Raw genomic sequence first — 19,686 nt, 5'->3', positions numbered from 1 at the left:
ATAAAACATTCACTAAGACTTTACGTATTAACTGAATAACCTAATTCAATAAAACCTTATTATGACAATTAACGTCTTTAATAAGTTTAATAAATTACACAATTAACACAATCCATGGCAATGAAGATCAATTTGTCGATAAAAATAATTATCTTCAATTAAACAAATAAAAAATGTACATTTTTTCATTTGGTGATTGCAATGAAAAATGATTAACGCAGTAGTACAAGAAGAATTGAAGAAATGCTCTAGTTGATGATTAAAAATAATATTAGATGATGATATTTATAAATATAAATAAAGGTATATTAAAATAGGAAAATAATTGTTTAAGATTGTGTTATAAATGTCTTTTTTGTGATATTATAATTTTTATTCCAATTGAAGCAAATCATTTTCAGGGCTACAAAAGAATATTATTCCCCACTCTTGTTTTTTTCCATGTGCTCCGCCCCCACCTCACCCCCACTTTATTTCTGACTTATAGTGAGCCCCACGCCCCCTCCACTAACCCCACGCACACTGCGGTCTTCGGTGAATCGTCATCCCCTATCAGGCGCGAGTCTCCGACCGGGACAATTCAGCTTTCGTCGTTCGTACGTTCAAGTTAGGTGATCTGTACGCGATTAAGTGTGTCGTATTCGTTGAATACGTTTTTAATTGACGTTATTATTATATTTATCTGATAGATAATGATGATATATTAATAAACAATTAAACAATTAATTTAAATAATTATTTGACATATCATAAAATATAAATTTAGTGTAAAACTGTAACAAAGTTTGGAGAAACTAAACCACCAGGTTTTGTGAAATGTTTATAAGTGATTTCAACTAGTGAACCTTTATGATAATAATTATGAAATTTATTTATTTCATTAAATGAACAAGTTATTCAACAAAAAATACTCGGATTTAAGTGATTCTTCTTCTAAAGAAGAGAAAAAAAGAGAGAGATCTTCATCAGTGTTTGTGGATTTATTTATTTATTCATCAATTAATCAATTAAACTGGTGCTCATCGTGATTTGAATTTTCTTATGCATGTATGTATAATAGAGGATAATGTAATTTAATGTAATATGTATACATACAGATAAGGATATATGATAAAAACATTGGTTGTGTACAAATAATGAACTAGTGATTTATAAGATAGAAGAGTGTTAAAAATATTACTTTTACTTGTTGGATCAAGTAAAAATATTCATCGACATATTACATGTGCACTTAATCAATTAATATTAGCGACTGTTTAAAGTGACATTAATGAAGTCGAAGAAGAATTCTCCACGATGGATATAAGGTAAACCTACATAAAATCATCATTTTTGTTTATTTTAATATATTTTCTCGTTATTGCGTGGATTAGTTATTACTATCTTTGAATAATTTTTATTTTTTTATCCACTCTTGTAAACTGTCAATAACATTTACGTATTTATTTTATATTGCACTCGAGTGTGTTTATGTTGAATTTGATTTATCTAGTCTTTACATAAACTGTTTTACGATGATTTAAATATACATTAAAAAATATAAGTAATTTGATTATTTTAATCGCAATATTTATATGAACTAATAAATAATGATATTGGGTATTGACGGAAAGATGTTGAGAATTTTTTAAAAAAATAAGCACTGGTATGGTAATATATATAAAAAAAAATAATTGTCAAACGATATAAATTGAAGAAAAAAAGATATAAAACATATTTGTATCGGAGGAACATATAGAGGATTTAAAACGATGGAATAAAATAAATGTGAAAAGACTCGAAACAATTGCAGGGCATAAAGGTGGTCGCGTTGTATATAAGTCGTTTGGTATCGGTTTCTTTTAAGCTTCAAAAAGTTGTCTCATGTTTTTCGTTGACTCTTTGAAAATTATAATTGTTCGGTCAGAACATTTACTGCTTGAATTTCACGAAAACAAAAGATGACAAAAAGTACAGTTGAACAAATTTTTTTTAACATCGAGAAAAATGGAGCAAAATAAATCTGAATAATCAAAAAAAAACAACAAAAAAAAAAAAACAAAACACAACAAAAATGCGAGATAAGAAAAAGAACGGTGAATATTTATGCTTTAATAACTGAACACACACTCGGAGGAATAAGTTGAATGAAAGAAAAAAGAAAAAGAGTTTTAGTTAAATTGAAGAATCCGTGAATTTACAGCGTCGGCTGCTAAAACCACCTAGCAAATTTTGTGTGTTCATATGTTATATTACCGAGAACATTCATCTTTCTTTTCATCTTTTCTCTGCTTCACACCAACTAAACCGCTGCTCTTCACTTAATCTAATAAAGCCCACATGTTTTCTGCTTGAAATCTCAGTCTCTGAAAATTCACTTTTGAATTAATTTTTTTTTTTTAAATTCATTGTATAATTTTTTTTTTTGATTCATTAAAAAAATTAACCAGCGATTAAATTGACTCCAACAATATTGAATCACTTGAATTAAAACTTTTTTGATGTAAAGTTAAATAAGATGCATTCAAATTAAAGTAATTTTCAATTCATCACTGCAACACACTGAGAATACTTGAAGTCAAACTAAAAATAAAATTAATTTCTCTGAATAAATTTTTCTTACACATACGTCATCATATTCAGCACAAAATATTTGTCATTAACTCATTGTCAACCTAAATAAGATTTCAATTGATTTTCCACTTGAAAAAAAGAATGTACTTCTTTCGGAGTAATAAAAATCGATCATAAAAAAAATTTTCCCATCAAATAACTCTTTTCTAATAAGCTAAAAGATAGATACAATAGGCGGCTTCTTTGAATATTTTTTTTTCCTAGAACACATGTAATTATTTTTCAATTAAAAATCATTCTTTTTTTTTGCTCTAATACGCAAAGTAATATGTACACTTTTCTGTTACCTATTGTTCTCCGTAAGCTACATTACGAAATATTAAATCCATGTTCCATTCTAGTAAATGAACTCATCTGACTGTAACATCGAAAACTTTGTTTTATCTAACGTTAATTAATTCAAACAACTGAATCACGAAATGATTATGAGCTGCTGATTGATAGATTTTCCAAGAAATGGAGCACTTTTTGAAGAGTCGGTCAGTACGAAAATAACAGTAATTAATCAAAGTAAATTGCACGTTGATAAGATAACAATTGTATAACGTTAAAAATGATGATTAGTGATATAAGAGAAAACGAAAATAAATGAAAATGTTTGGTGAAGAATTGTGAGATTGTGGCTCATCTGAAGCACAGGCAGTAAAAGGCCTAAAGTTTTTAATACTTTCAGTTGTTTTTATGGCGGTTGGCATTTGCTCTTTTTTATTGTTCTCTTCGCGTCTCGGGGGTCTCGAAACGAAAGAAAGAAAGAGACCGAGTGAGAGTGTTAAGACAGAGAGAAAAGAGAGTAGATGTGAGAAAAGAGGGAAAAGAGTAAGCGAACAAGGGGGAATGAGCCCTCTGATGTACGACTTGGTCGAAGAGCGTGAAAAAAATCCCATAAACCAGTAAAAAAGCATTGAGATCTTTAGGCAAGAGGCTACGAAAAGAGAAAGAGGAGAGAGGAGAGTAGTATCGCCGGAATTCCTCTTATGACGAACCACGCGTGATTTTCTCTTTCTCTTCTTTCTCTTTTATTTCTTTTGGCTCGTCTCCGTATATTTTACTGTGTTCGAATGTCTGCTGCTGCCGCGGCCGCTGTTGCAGAATGAGAAAGAGAATGAGTCCTATACTAAAGGCCCTAAACAACTGCACCCTTTCAAAAGCTTTATACATGCTTTATTACTCTACCTCTTGTTATTAACATTCCACGAATAATTCAATTATTTTTTTTTACTATTTCAATCTTAACTATGAGTTTTATTTTTTCTACTTATTGATTCTATTTTTTCAATTTTTCACAGCAAATAATATTTTTTGGAATTTACAGAATAAATATGTGTCTGTTGATTTGTTCAAAAATTCTTTTTTTTCTTCCAACACATTGCTTAAAACTTCCTTCTATTAAAATTAGTGACTTTGCGTTGTTCATTCTCTTTAATTATTTCTCGTCTAAATGAAACTCCACACACTAACCCTTAAGTATGATAAAAGCATATTAGGTAAAAAGCAAAAGTAGAATTAACCCTCTCGGGCTTTTTGGGTTTCTCGATAGATAAAAGATTGGAAAAAAGAAAATGACAAAGTAAATTCGAAATTTAGATGATGCAGAAAGATTCTTATATACATTTAAAATGAAAGAAAGATTTGGATGCTTTGAAATATACAATAACGACTGGTTATTAAACTTGAGATAATTATCGATTTTAATTATCAACAAGAATATACCTCTAACCGCCATCAAAAACCTTTTGCTTATTCCCGCCTATTTTAGCCATCAGGTCTGCCAGTCAGTCCCTCTCGTATAGTGTGTTTTATGCCTCGAGGAAAAATTACCAGTCCCTAAAAAGTCAAAATAATTTTTTGCTCAGTCAGTTCATTAAAATTTAGCGTCATAAAAAAGCACTGGCTTTTTATAATATTTTGCCAATTAGTCTAGAGATGATAGCTATTAAAATTAAAAAATAAAAATTTGCAATTTTGACAAATTTCATTTTTCAATGATAAATTATTTTCAACTATACAAATATTACCAAATTTATTGAAAAAAAAAAAATTCTTCAAAATCATTTCATCATATTCTCATACGAAAATAATTTTTTCTTTGATTAAAAAATGACTATTGTTCAAAGGAAAAATAACTCATAATCTCGTTATAAATGTACTTGAAGCAAATTGGAGCACATTTGTTTATCACATAAACTATTTATTAATTTTTCAAATAACTAAAAGCAAATAACTAACAACATGGATGATTAGTGAATGAATATTTAATGAAATAAATGAAATAAAAATAAAACTTGTTATTAAACCCTTGAAAATATTGGTAATTTTTAAAAATAAATTATTTGCTCCAATTTACAACGTACACAGCAAATAATTTACTTCGTAGCTCACAATCATTAAATCAGATAAAAAATTAGAGATTTATCGTAATGAATATTAATACAACTCTAATTCCAATAAATAACGATATATCGAATAATTAATTTGATTATTATTCATAATTAATAATAAACAAACTAACAAAAATCCTAGAGAATGATTTTGATCAATTCATCCAAGAATTTATGTCCGTTATTCAAAGATTAATTAATAATTAGAGCGGCCCACCTATCGAGGACCTAACCCACATTCCAGTTGCCAGCTGTCTCTGTGTAGCTTGTTTGAATTTTTTTTTTTCGTACTGTTGCATCCTTATTCTTATATACATGCATACATATTGCCACCATAGTACAGGTATTTTACTCTCCATCTCTGTTAATCTTTATTTTCTCTCTATTTGAATTTACTCATACACACACAAAGTAAAGTTGCTCCTGGAGATAAACGCCTACGTTACAGTAAGTCGGCAACTTGAACGTCAGGGTCTTTTAAACATAGCGGTACAATAAAGTAAAATATAGAGACGAGAAATCTATCGAAAGGTGGAGCAATAAGCGAAAAAAAATGTGGAAAATATTTTATAATTGTGTTTAGGTCAAACACGTGCCACATAGACATAAGCATATCCGGGCATATAAGTGCAAAATGTAGGTTGTATTTCAAATTATATTATAAGCCATACCAGGGATTGTAACATACATAAGTGGTTCAACGTTTAGCCTATCTATACTGTACCACTGTCCAGTAGACTAATAATATCTATATCAATTTGCAGTTGTTCCTTTATCGATGATAAGACTGGATCCATAGATGTAGTCTGACGAGTATCTAGATTAGTTTATTACTGAATCTCTACAGAACAACTGGTTACTGGCAATTATTTTTATCTTATGTCATTTTTTATCATTGTTGTTGTTGTTATCATTTAAAATATGTGATTACGACAGACTAATAAAATTTTACAAAGGTCAATAAAAATGATTATAAAATTATAGCAACAACTTTTATGTTAATCTCTAAACAAAACATAAATAATATTTGACATTGGTGGTAGGTAAAATCAACTAGCAGATCTGCTCATATTACCAAAACTCATGACAGATTCATGATTTGAATATTACATCTTGAGTATTGATGAGATAAATGATACTTTTTTCTAGCAATCACATGTAAAATGTGAATGCATTTAATCATCTTTATTGCACGTCAAAACCTATGTTTAGTTGATGTGAACATGAAGTAGGCATAGAAATGAAAGAAATAAAACGAGGATGATGAGGATTCAAAGGTTGGGATTTAAATACTAGACTGATGATGATCACCATGGGGTTCATCGCGCTTATTATTTAGTATGTTGCCGGTCATTCGATAGATTCATATACCTGGGAGGAAGGAAAATTGAGTGTATTACGGAGGGGATGATATGACTTCAGAAAGCACGAGGCGTGAAAGTACGCGCCAGTGGCATTAGTAGCACTGGTGGTGGTAAGAGTGACATATTTATTACCGCTTGGCAAGATAGAGGTTACCTTGGCTTTTCAACATCAGTCATACAGTCTTGTGGTTGATGCGGATATCTTTTGGAAAGAATTTCCATTGTATTGTGATTTTTGCGCAATTCAAGAGCCAAACTATTTTTTTAGATCATTTAGTTGTATTGAAAATAGATATTGATATTTTTTCTCTTTTCAAATCATTCAATAGAATATTTTTAGAATTTTCATCTTTAAATAATATTAACCCTAACATGTATGTAGGAATGAATATATATACTTAATCAATATGTTGATAGTCTTAAACAAGCAGGAAATCACATATTGAATGTCGTTAAATATACTACAAACATGTGCAGCCAGATGTAGTAAAGTTTCTGCAGTTAAAACATTATTTAAAACTGCTGACTATTCTTATAGGTCGTCAGCCTTGTTCATTTTAATGATATATTCTCTCTACTCCAATTCTTTAATTACCTTAATTATTACTTTTAAATGAATATTCAAATTTTATAGTTTTCATGATATTTTTTTTTGTACCATGACAATAAAATACAATGATCCTACTTTTAGAAAAAGTTGTTCGATTTTAAAATTATTTTCAATTAAATCTTCTTTACTTGATCTTCCCAAGTGAGGCAAAAGTTTAAATTTCAGGTTGTCTCAATAAGGCAAAGTCTGCTGTGATGTTATAGTGTCTTGTGATTCTTCAAGTACTTGAAGATCATCACACATAAATACAAAACAAGTACTAAGATGAAGCAGAAAAACTTTGCGAATAAGGACCACCCTAAAAACATTGTTTTTTATTTTATTATTATCTTGAGTCTTGAAAAAAATTCAATTCCTTCTCAACTTTTTCCAGACACTCGATCTTGTTCGATTGCGGGTCATTGGTCGTTCTATTGAATGATTCTTTTAGATCATGCATACTCGTGCTTGGTGGATTGAATTTTTTTCCTTCCACACATCAATGACAATGAACCTTTTTAAAATCATTCTCTCAAGTCATTATGACAATTTTTGCATTACCAACACTTATGATAATGACAATAATTATCAATAAAATGGCATATCATTGTCAGTAATGTGTAAAAAATAATTTGATTAATTTTTAGCAAGTCGACAATTAGAGAAAAAATGTAATTTAAATATTGAAATTGAAATACATATTTATTAATATCGATAGCGCATAGTTTGAAAGACAATAAGCTCAGGCGGCACACCCGAGCCGCGGCCGACCTCGATCTGCGTGGGTAGAACTTGTTTTTATATTACGTTTATTCTTTTTATTTTTCCTTATTTATTTTCTTTCTCTTTTACTAACTATTTTTCTTTTGTTTTTCTCTCCTAATCTTTCATGTATACTTTTAGTGCTTACTTTACTTTTAAAATGCACAGCGAGGTATACACACAACATATATCATTATGTTCTAAATATTGATAACGAACGACAACATTAAAGTTGAGAGAAATGCCGACGTAATTATCACGTCGTCAGATGAGTCATAATTAAAACTTTTATAAACAGTATATTTAAGGCAATATTTTAATATTATCATCTGTGTATATTTTATTTGCAATTAATTTTTATATTTGGTAATCATTCCTTCTTTTTTTATTTATTATTATTAATATTTACATTATTTAAGTTGATGATAATTAAGAGTAACAACAATGGAGTGAAAAAAAAAATTTTTTTTTAAGACTACTTGATACATTATTTATTAATAGACGAGGTTCAATTTAAAGTCCTTTTTTTTCGTATATGCTTTAATTCCGTCTCTGATTAGACACACCGCGGGAAGTTGACTTCCGGGTGTGGGTGGTTGCTGTATCGAATAATTAACGCGGGAACAATAGATAACGTAGTATTACAGCATATTCACACCTAAGATGTTTGATATCTTGTAATATATTATAAATATATTTTTTCATTAAGGAAAAAAAAAACACTAACAACAACAATCAACATAAAATCCTCAAAAATTAATGATAAAAAATTCTATTGTTACACCGCAATTATTCCGACTCATAAATTAATTACGTTGTTAAGATTCAATGGAAAAAAAGAAGAATAATACACCTCTTCCTTTATAGCTAATTCTGACTTCTTACTCCATTGTATTATTGATATTTTCATATCAATGATTTGATATATAAAAATGTAAAATTTTATTTCAATCAGGTTTATTAAAATTTAGGCGTGTCTGGTGTATTTTCCTCGCTAAACCCATGGAATTTAGGTCACAGATTGTTAGGCGACGTCGCGCAGTATACGGAATGTCGTTTATTGTATCAAGCACTTTTATATATACCTGTCGTTCTTCATTTTATCTCATACGATAAACAAAATGGGTAATGATATTAAAAAATATTAATTATCAATTTATATATTAAATGCAAGTATAGTTAATCGAATTTTATGATCAACAGTTTGCACAAAATACTATAATATTTGAAGAAAAATATATTTAAAATCAAGTTATTTATTAGTTTAATTTTTCTCTCATTGAATTTGCCATAATTATCATGAGAAAAAAATTAATTATCACGTCAATTGTAACAATGTGTAACGTAAAATATAATGTAAAATTGTTTTATGATGTTGTTTGAATGACAGTATGGGGGCAAGACGATCGTTTATCACATAGTAAGGCGGACTTTATTTGTTCCAGGAGAAAAGATGGTCTTGAAAAAATTCAAGAAAATGTGGACAATAATAGAAATAATATAATAAAGATAACTCTTGATACATTTGAAAAATTAGTCTTGTCTTCTATTCAATTAAAGTCACCTTGAAATTATTATTAATTTTGGAGTAACAATTAAAAATTTTTGCAACTCATAAAAATACAAAAATAATTATAATAATTAAAGAGAAATAATTATAGATAAAATTGAAGTAGAGTATTATATGAAACTTAAATTTCGCGTTTAAATTCCGTATAAAAGAATGAAAAACTTTTATTCAAATAAATTTCAATTAAAATTCACGTGGAATATTGTATTTCCGTTTATAATACGTGTCCATTTTTTAGAAGAGCGCAAACGGTATTACTCGCTTTAAATGGAATTAGGTGTCATGGAATACAGAAACAATACGAGTTGTTCGAAAAAGGTGCGAAATTGAAAATATAATGTGTCATATAATATTAATACGTATTTTATTTAACAGCTTATAATACATACTATGATATTGTCATGCGAAACCACGATCGTCCTTTCTGCTTTATCGTACGAAATAGAAATACAAATTAATGTAGTATAAGATATTCAAGTATTGAGAAAGTTGGATGCAATAATTATCAAGGACATGTGTATGATACGATGTATGTACGTACTTGGGAATTATTGACAATACCAAATACGTATTCACTCATCTATTTAGATGTTGCAAAAATTTATTAGCATCAATATTAATAAAAAATGTTAATTAACAATTCAAAGTAAAAATAAAAATAATAATTGATCTAATGGTTATATTCTATGACACGTTAATGAAAGACAAATAAGACAATTTTAAGGGTTGTGCTAAAGAAACAGCAAAAGTGGATAGAATATAAAAGAATTGGAGACAGAGTGAAGTGATTAATGGACTCTACTTTGAGTCAAACTCGAACTCGCATCGGGATAAGATCTCAGTTGGAATTCCTTTAGCTTTTATATTGAATTTCTTTTAAATTCGTTACTTTATCCGGCAGTATGTTAATAGCAGCGCCGATATGAGAGCTCGCAGTTAAGAGCGCTTCATTTATCATTTGTTACCTTTCCAACAGCAACAACAAAATAACATCTTTTCCTTTTCTTTGTACATATTATTTTTTCTTTATACATTCATTTTTTTCATATTTTTTATTTCTTCACGAAATACGAACTTTTGCAACCACCTTATATACTCTTCAATTTCATCTTAAAATAACATTCAAAGAATTGCCTCAGAAAATAGTGCTTCTTTCATTTAATATCTGACTTACAACTTGAGTGCATTGACTGGCTTTTATAATTATATTTTGTGCAATAAAGAAAAGGGACATACATTTATTCATTAAATTTCACATTTTTCTTGTAATTTTAATAAGAAACGTCATCATCATAGCAACAATGAGACTCGAGGAAAAAATCAATTAGCATTTAATTCTATTTGATATTTTTTCACGATCTTTGACTCTGAACTATGTTCTTTAATACATGACTTAATTTGCAAGCAATAATTATTATGAAAAATTCTCATTTTAATATTACAATCATCAAACTGACATGATAATACTATTCTGTTTTTGAAATCATTCATGTCTAACAAGTCAGTTGAATTACAAAAAAATCAACATGCAAATCACTTACTGTGTATTCACAAAATGGTAATTAATATTTAATGTCACACATGTATACTAAATTGCAGAAAATCGTCAGTTATTGAGCAGTCTTTTATAATCTAGATTGAAAATATGTAAATATATCCAACTTATGTGCAGACTATATAACACACACTCAAGATATCTCGTATGAGATATTCATTTTGTATTCCCCATCGAAAAAGTATTTTAATAGAAACGATTTATCATTCCTCAGGCCCAACTTATATACATATATGTCTTCTCTATCTTTCTTTTTTTTTATTATTTATTTCATTTACTAAATAAAATTCACGAGCAATTAATTTCTCTGATTCTCGTAAAACTGTAAAATTTCATTTCATTTTCTTCAAACCATAATCAGCAAACTTTCATTCCTCTATCAATTGTTTAAAGAGTAAATTATTTATTATTAATTACTTTTATTAGAGTTGAAATAAAAACAACAGAGTTAACATTTTTCGATCTGTTTAAATTTCTCAATTATCTACAATAGTTAAAGATAATTTAAAATTATTACATGAGAACTCTAATTACAAACTAAGTATTCTAATCATAACACTTACGACAGATCGCTAATTGCCGCTAGAGGCTAATTTAGACTCGACTCTCTGACACTAGTATATAGAAAAAAGTATACAAAAGATGTTCAGGAGGAATTGTTGGATTGTGGCTTGAGGGCTATTGGATACTCCCGAATCATGTTCAGCTTCACTTAAACTCGAAGAGTGAAAGAGTAAGACTAAGAAAGCAAAAGAAGGAACACAAATACAAACTAGCTAAGAGAGTAGTATAGAAGAGAGATGAGAAGAAAGAGACCAGAGAGAACCAGACCAGAACCACTATACCGTGCAACCACTATAAATCTCGGAAGTTTTAATGCCCTGCAGGCTGCAGTCCCCTCTTCGTCATCCTTTGGCCCCTTTTGCAATCTCCTGGTCTCTCTTTTCTCTCTCCTCCTTGGTTTTTCATCTTTTTCTTACACACTTATTCCCTGCCACCTCTCCACCATATTTGCATACATGCATAATAGACACCCGGACTTACCTACCCTTTTACTATTAATTTTATAAAATTATTCATCCCGTTTTTTTTTTCTTCTTTGACCTAGGCCTCCTGCTTCTGATGCGCTTCATAAAGTCGGGTAGATACCCCTCCGCTGTGACTTGGGCTTATTTAAATAACGGATTTTCAAAATCTCGTTTTATGCCAACAAAGATCAGGGGAGAGCTCAATTCATATTTTTTTTATTTTTTTCAATATTTAATCTATTGTATCCCTGATAGAATAACTCTTTCTTGAATTAAATTATTATTATTTTTTTAAAATTCCATTCAGTACCCTACAATTTTTAATCGATATATTATTCAAATAGGAGAAATTTTTTTTTAAACTGTATTTTTTTTTTTTCTGTTAATGTAAATTGAACAAAGTATCATAAAAGCTGTCCACAAATTTTTTCAGTAAATAGTGTAATTTGCATCAAATCAAAAAAGAAAATGAATACCACAGAGATTTTATTTTTTATTGCACATTGTATGCATAATAGAATTAATAATTTCATGCAGATAGCAAGAATTTTTTTAAATTATTGTAAATTACTTGGAGTAAAAAATTTCAAACAGTTCTTCAGCATCATTGCGTCTTTACTTATTGAAACATTTTAGCAAGTCTCGGAGAAGCAAACTTTTTTTTTTATAAAAATCCTGTTAAAACAACGAGTTAATTTTTCTTTATTTTTTACAACTTTCGTCCATCTCTCTTTTTTCCTTGTTTCTAGCGTAAACGCAACCGTATCCAGGTCTAAATACTTAGGAGATACGCTAAGTGGACCTAACCAGATTAGTAAGTTGTTGCGTGCTCTATTTTTGACGCCTCGTGCCACTTTAAAATGTCTTTACGGATGTATAACGTATTCATAACTAATATAATTCAAATAAAAATTCCATTTTGGATACAATTCTTTTTTTTTTTTGCCGCCAAAAAAATGAAAATTTAAAAAAAAAGTCACCATTTAAAAACAAAATATTATTCACTACTTTTCTTTACTTCAACTTCAATTCACTACCATTTTTCAACAATAATTGATAAAATTTATCAATTAAAAAAATCATCAGGTTTATTATGTCATCCTTTGTGGTGTCCATTAACGAAATCTAAGAAATGGTTTAATCATTTTTTATCACGAAAATGTCAATCGACACTTTTCGAGATTATGTTCATTCAATAAACTTAAAAAAATCATTCAATCCAAGATTAAATAATTGACAATAAAAGTAAATAAATCTCATAATATTTGTAAATTTCACATGAAAATATTAACAAACATAAAATAAATAATTTATCGTTATTACAGACGAACTTATTAAAACAGTCAAGATTCTGAAACCCATAAAGAGCAATTTAATCTATGTTATGAGCTATTTTACTTTCTAAAAACAATGGGAAGTTAAAACCTGTTTGCATACAAAATAACGATCAGGGTGATTGTGTGACATGTGAATAATTTCTACGAAAAAATTGTATATTATAAATAAAGGCTGAATTTAAAAACGTTCAATTCTTGGTCTTTCTTATCGTTGAATTTAGTCTTACTTGCATGCTGAGTTATATACCGAGTCATCATCACCACTATTGCATATTCTGGTGGTGTGGTGCTTAAAATTACGAATATTATGACTTCAACCTGTTCTAAGAATTCAATGTTTTCCATTTTTTAATCTCAACTTCTCGTGTTTCACACCATATCTTATAAGTGCATTTTTTTTTATTCCATTCTTTAATTTCGAAATTTTTTCCTCTTTTTTTTGCATAGATTATAATTATAAAATCAAATCTGTTAAAACATTCGCAAATATCAAAAGATAAGAAAGTGCTACTCTCCAGTTTAAAAATATTTCTTTAAACTTTAGTAAAATCATACAAATCATATGATGAAACTTCAATATGTAATGCTGCATATCACTTTTAATCATTATTGTTATTAGAGTAAAAAATTGATTAGGGAAATCAATTTCACAATAAAACATTTTTTTGCTCAAATGTGTTTCAATGAAAAAAAAAATGAAAGTAAAAGAGTTATTCTCTTTCTTATTGTGACAGAAAAGCGACAGAGAATTTAGTCTACTTTTAATCGACCATACAGAAGGGATAATTAACATCTGTTACAATACCTACAAACGTTTTTGGGCTGCCTTGTTCTACCTCCCACCACTGACCTCACACGGGGCGGACCTTGAATATATTACCTCTTCGATACATATATGTATATATATATAAATAAAATCTTCAATCTGAATCACTAATAAAAAAAAATTATAAATAACATAAATCTAAATAATCTAGATCTGGGAATTTTTTAGTGACTTTAAATAATTTTTTAATCAAACATTAAATAAATTTTTTTCAATACAAATTAAATTACTTTAATAAGAAAAAAAAATTGAAATTGATTTGACAGTTTATTTGCTAGAAACTTTTAATAAATAGTCAAAGTAAAATTACTCCGGCTTAGAAACAATATTATAAAAGCAATAAAAGTTGTTCTAGTATCGATAAAAAATAAACGAATAGATTGAAAAAATAAATATTCTTATACATACAACAAAATAATCCACTGACAATCAGCCACTTCATAATCCTTAGTATAGCTGTTGGCAAAGTTGTAGCAGGGCGTCGCCTGTGGCCGTAGGTGCTATAACAGATGTTAATTATCCCTTCAGTATAGTCCAAGAAGAGAGTATAAGGAAAAAAAAGGAGTTGAGAATAAAACAAGTAAATGAGTATGAGTTTGTGAATTAATAAGTTGAAATGAATCAAAAGCTGAATAAAATATTATTACATCTAGCAGTTGGATCATGAAAAATGCCAATTGTGTATTAAAATAGAAAAGTTTACACAATTAATTATAGAGTAATTATAAGTTGTGTATATCCACGTATATATTTCACATGAGATGAACTGAATTACTTGGAATATTTTACGCATCAACTTTTAACTCAAGAGAATAATTTAAACCTAGTCGTTAAGGAGAATAAGTGGGGACAGCATTCCAATAACTTAGAAAACGAATTGTCAAGTATTATCGCGAGCCTATATATCAAATCTTTTGTTACCTCGAGCAATATACACTCTTTTATTTTCTTGTTTTCTTCATCACTCTTTCATACTACTACCAATACAGGCAATTATTGAAACAATTTTACTCTTGTTGGACTCTGAATTATTTCTACCAAAGTTTATCCTTTATTTTTGTTTTGTAACTCATTATTCTTCATTTTTTTCGTTCTCTTCATTTACCATTTTTTCAGTCAGATTAATACTACAATCATTTTTCATATTTTATAAAAAATTTTTTTCAAATCTAAAACGATAATTAGTTTTTTAAATTAATAGTCAAGAAAAAAATGCAATTAGAATTGTGAGTACATGAATATTACTTGAGACACTTTTCTTGATGTGAAATTAGAATAAAATATACATATATGAATGATTTCTTGGCACACCTAAGGTTTCATTTGTATTAGGTTAGCTTTTATTTCATTGTTCTGATAAATCAGTTTGATGATGTCACGTTAATGGACTTGATTTATAAAAGAATATATTTCAGTCTGTATTTATTTAATATTACATTTTCATTAAAATATGTTGGAATATATTTTCTTTTTCTTTCATGCGTTTTTATTTAAAATTCAATTTTAAAGTTGGCCAATTTGTATGATGGTTTATCATCTGGTGTTTAATGTATTTTTATCTTGAATGTTTCAGGATGCGCTGAAGAAAGAAAACGATTCAGTCGAAATGTCAGCCGTGACGAGTCCCTATGGCCCCAGTAGGTTTCTTTTTATTTTTATTATACATATGAGATATGCGAAAAAGTAAATAAAAACATATGAATATAAAAATATATAAATTGAAAAATTCTTAAATTTACATAATTTTTCATTTAATAATATGAAACATTATCACATCATCTATCATTAAATGATGAATATAATTTTATAAAACAGCGGAGATGCTCTCCGACTCGATGTACAACTTTGCAACGTCCCGTCGGGGTGGTTCGACTGCGGACCAAGACTCTGGAGATTCGCAATTTGATGGTCAAAGTCAATTGCACCAGTTATCAAGCGTACAGAAGCCTCGGAACAAGCGGAAAAATTTCAAACCTATCAGTAGTCGAATGGCAGAAGTATCAGACGACGAGTCTGATCATGAAGACTTTGAAGACAGTTCAGAAATAGTTGAAGAAAATTCTAATGACGTTTTGGAGTATGATAGAAAAACTCTGTTAGCATTAAATGATGATAGACCTAAACAGAGACTTAACAATAATGAAGCTAGTCCAATGGACCTATCAGTCGCAACAAGGCCACCTTCATCTGATGAAGATGATGATGAAAGTAACGATTCAATAAGGCATAAGTGTATTTTGGAGCAATTAAGATCACATAAGTTTTATTCACCAGGTGTTGAGGTTTGTTTAATTATTGTACTCTATTTTAATGATTTTGATCATTTAATTATTGATAAAAAATAATTTTAATTGCTACTTGTAAGGATTATTCGTGTAAATGCTAATGTTTATTGTGAACTAGGTACGAAGTCCAATGTCGGAATCTTCCGACAAGAGTGAATGTGCATTAGAAGCGGAGTCATCAAGTCGATTGGACGACCAAGACGGTGAAGCTTTTGATGATGACCCAGTCCAAGATTTAGAGCCTGAAGTTGAACGGAAGCCGTTTGAAGGAATGAGAGAGTATGCGGAATCAGCAATGCAGGAATTGCTGGCGATTTATGGCTTAGCAGGTGGAGAACTTGCTAAAACTGTCAGTAGACAACTGCCACCCACGTTCTTGAACCCACAGACTGGATTGCAGATTCAGGTGCATAGGAATAATAATCAAAGTCAAAGCCAGCCCGCGAGGCAAAGTCCATCTAATCAGACTCAGGGTAAGTAAGTAAAGAATGACTCTTTACAACTTTATTCATTGTTTTGTTTCATCAAAGTGCACCAATGTCGTTAAGTTGAGTACGTCAAGTAAAAAGTTCGTCTTATCTACTTTCGTTGTATTAAATACATAGCTATCATGAATTATATGATTTTAAGTAATGGAATTTTTTTTATAATTCTTCAATTAATATTGATTATTTATAATGAATTGAAAGACTTGACGATGAACAATTATGTAAGGATTAAAGAAAATTTGTAGAACAATTGTGATCGTAGTTTTTAATTGTCGTTATAGAAGATGATTCATATCAATTGATGACATAAATATGACATGAAATGTGCATATGGAGCAATTTTGTTTGTAACATTATCATGATAGTTTTTAGAATCGACTGTACACACCGGGTTGAACAGAATGTAGCATAGCACATACATATTACCGGTGCCTCTCATATGTGCGCACGTGAATATGTGATGGGAAGGCAAGATGGCCGACTTATAACTCATAAAGTTGGAGCCCGGGTTACTTATGTGTATTGTTACTGTTGCTGTATATATAAAAATACATATAAATCATTCATTCATACAAATATGCTGGCAATCGATGGATAAAATCACACGATCCTCATTACAATTTGCCTTCAATCATCGCTGACTAATTTTTTTTTTTGCTTCATTCTATTTATTATTATTATTTTTTTTATTCGACTAGTTGATCATTGGTATGTGATCAAAATTACTGCTTTTTAAAGTTTAATAAAATTTAATTTTTACGTAGTTAAAAAAATTAATTGAAATAAAATGCTAGCAATGACTTTTGGAAGGAAAATTAGTGTTAAATAATTTTACAATATCAGTTCAAAAATGGCACTTGAATAAAAGTCCGAGGAATGTATGTGTATGTATTACACCAAAACTAAAGAAGACGAGTAAACGAGAAAATTGTCAGTTTGTGGCTTTTGGACTCATTAATCATTTAGATGGGATAAAAGAAAGAGAAATGAGTAGAAGAGAGATGGTCAGACAGTCTCAAACTATAAGCAAATCTCAAGCTATATTTCATCTTTTTCTATTTTATTTAAGTTAAAAGCCACTTTTTTCTCTTTTTCCTTCTCTCTTTCATCAGAATATTTCTCAATTCTCAGATCATTTTTTTCATTCTTTTATTCTTTCAAATTTCATTCATTGTCAATCTCAATTGTATTGATAGTGATAAATACTTTTTTCTTCAACTTATTTTTTTACTAATAAAAAAATATTTTATAAACTCAAATTTTAATTGATAAAGTGAATTAAATTGGAGATTAAAAGAAAAAAAAAACAAAATGATAAAATGATTATTTCAGTATGAAAGAACAGCAAGCGAGGAAGAAAGAGGAAGAAGAAAAAGTAAAACCTGGATCACTTTACATTCTCACTGTTGTGCTGCTGTTAATATATATTATACTTGAACTACAAAATCAGAGACTAAGACAATAAGATTTCAAAGAATACAATAGGACTATGTAAATTTTCTGAGAATGACAATTTGACGAACTACCACCTGTTGATGGTGAGCTGTAGAATTAATGTTGGAAAAGCTTGAAATCCCTCCTTTCTTTTGCCCTTCTTCGCTCTCTCCCTCCCACGCATTCCCTTTTGAATTGAACAACCTGTTGATCTTCATCTGAAGCTATTCTTCCTAAAGTGGTTTTTTCTGATTGATGTTTTATAAAATGACTTTTTCAATGAAAAATGAAACCATTAAATTATTCAGATGCTTAAAAATAATTGTTAAGAGGTACATTCTCACCATTGGTATTTGTAAATAAAAAAAGAATCTCTTGAAAAGTGGAAAGGAACTGAATGATAAATACTCAGATAATAATAAATGAATATTATTATTCATTCATTTTCTTTTATTCCCATATCAAAAGTAATTTGTAGAAGTTGGACAAGTTTCATATTAAATGTTGAAATATTTGAGTAACTAATGGAATTGAATTATTTTGTGAGATAGGCGGAATCTAAGCTTATGCTGCAGACTTTTGTAAAACATATTCAAGTACTTGGAATAATAAGAGCCAGTTTTATCGTTGAGTCTTTTTGCAAAACCGGATTAACAGAGAGATAGAATGTCTAGTCCATTAGACATCCGATAGGAGTTTTTGTTCTTTCAGGTCAATTAGTATTAATGTTTTTTTTTGTGACAACCACTTAATATTTCTGGAGCTAATTCAATTGTGTGCGAATTCAAGTTTTTGCGAGATTGTACTGATTTCTAAATCAGTGTTGGATTAGCAGTAAATAGAGCATACTAAGATAATCATTAGCATCAGTGATAACAATAAAATAATAATAATGACATGATTGTAAGTAAGATCCTATTTCCTTCTCTTCTTACTTTTTTTCTTCCTCTTACTTGTCTTCTTCTGTTCTCTTTTACTTCGCTGTCTCTTCATTGCCTCCTTTTTTTCCATACTCACGAAGAGCGTCTACTCCAGGGTATCTTGTTTATTTTGCCCGTCAACGCGCTGACACTCGGACATTCGTTTAAATTTAGAATTCAATGGGATCCTTTTAACTGGGACGTTTTCGTGCGCCCAATGGATTCTCTCGACTCTGAAGATTATTTATTTAATTTTCAACTTCTACAAACCAATCCTCAATGTTTTGCATATATTTTTATATATGTACTCGAAAAATTATTATGTTTATTCAATTCAACCCAAGATTATTTATTTTACATTTAATTATTGTTTTTTTGAATTATGAAAATATTTGCAAAACAACTTTTTCATTTCATGTTATTATTATTTTTTTTCTATCAATCTATGTCTAATCACCGTTATTTATAATTACATTTTAATGATTTCTTTTCTTTCGAATATGAGAAAATATCACTCAATCATTGCCGTCTACTTTT

At 29.1% G+C, this 19,686-nt stretch overlaps 1 protein-coding gene across 3 annotated transcripts in view; it reads left to right on the top strand.

Annotated features, from left to right (window-relative positions):
• Window positions 1-580: 580 nt before the first annotated feature.
• Window positions 581-19,686, top strand: part of LOC118074393 (uncharacterized) — a 38,542-nt gene continuing 19,436 nt past the window's right edge. For 2 of the 3 annotated variants that reach the window (XM_035095569.1, XM_035095567.1), the window contains exons 1-4: window positions 581-1,307; window positions 15,596-15,659; window positions 15,838-16,304; window positions 16,426-16,780. In XM_035095569.1, coding sequence (XP_034951460.1) covers window positions 15,629-15,659; window positions 15,838-16,304; window positions 16,426-16,780 — 853 coding nt within the window. In that variant the 5' untranslated portion in view covers window positions 581-1,307; window positions 15,596-15,628. The remainder of the gene's footprint in view (window positions 1,308-15,595; window positions 15,660-15,837; window positions 16,305-16,425; window positions 16,781-19,686) is intronic. The other variant, XM_035095568.1, reaches the window with a different exon arrangement.

The sequence above is a fragment of the Chelonus insularis genome, unplaced genomic scaffold (genome assembly GCF_013357705.1).
Source record: "Chelonus insularis isolate UGA/USDA-ARS -01 unplaced genomic scaffold, ASM1335770v1 contig_135_pilon, whole genome shotgun sequence".
Taxonomy (NCBI): Eukaryota; Metazoa; Arthropoda; class Insecta; order Hymenoptera; family Braconidae; genus Chelonus; species Chelonus insularis.
This window is presented reverse-complemented; position numbering and strand designations above follow the sequence as displayed.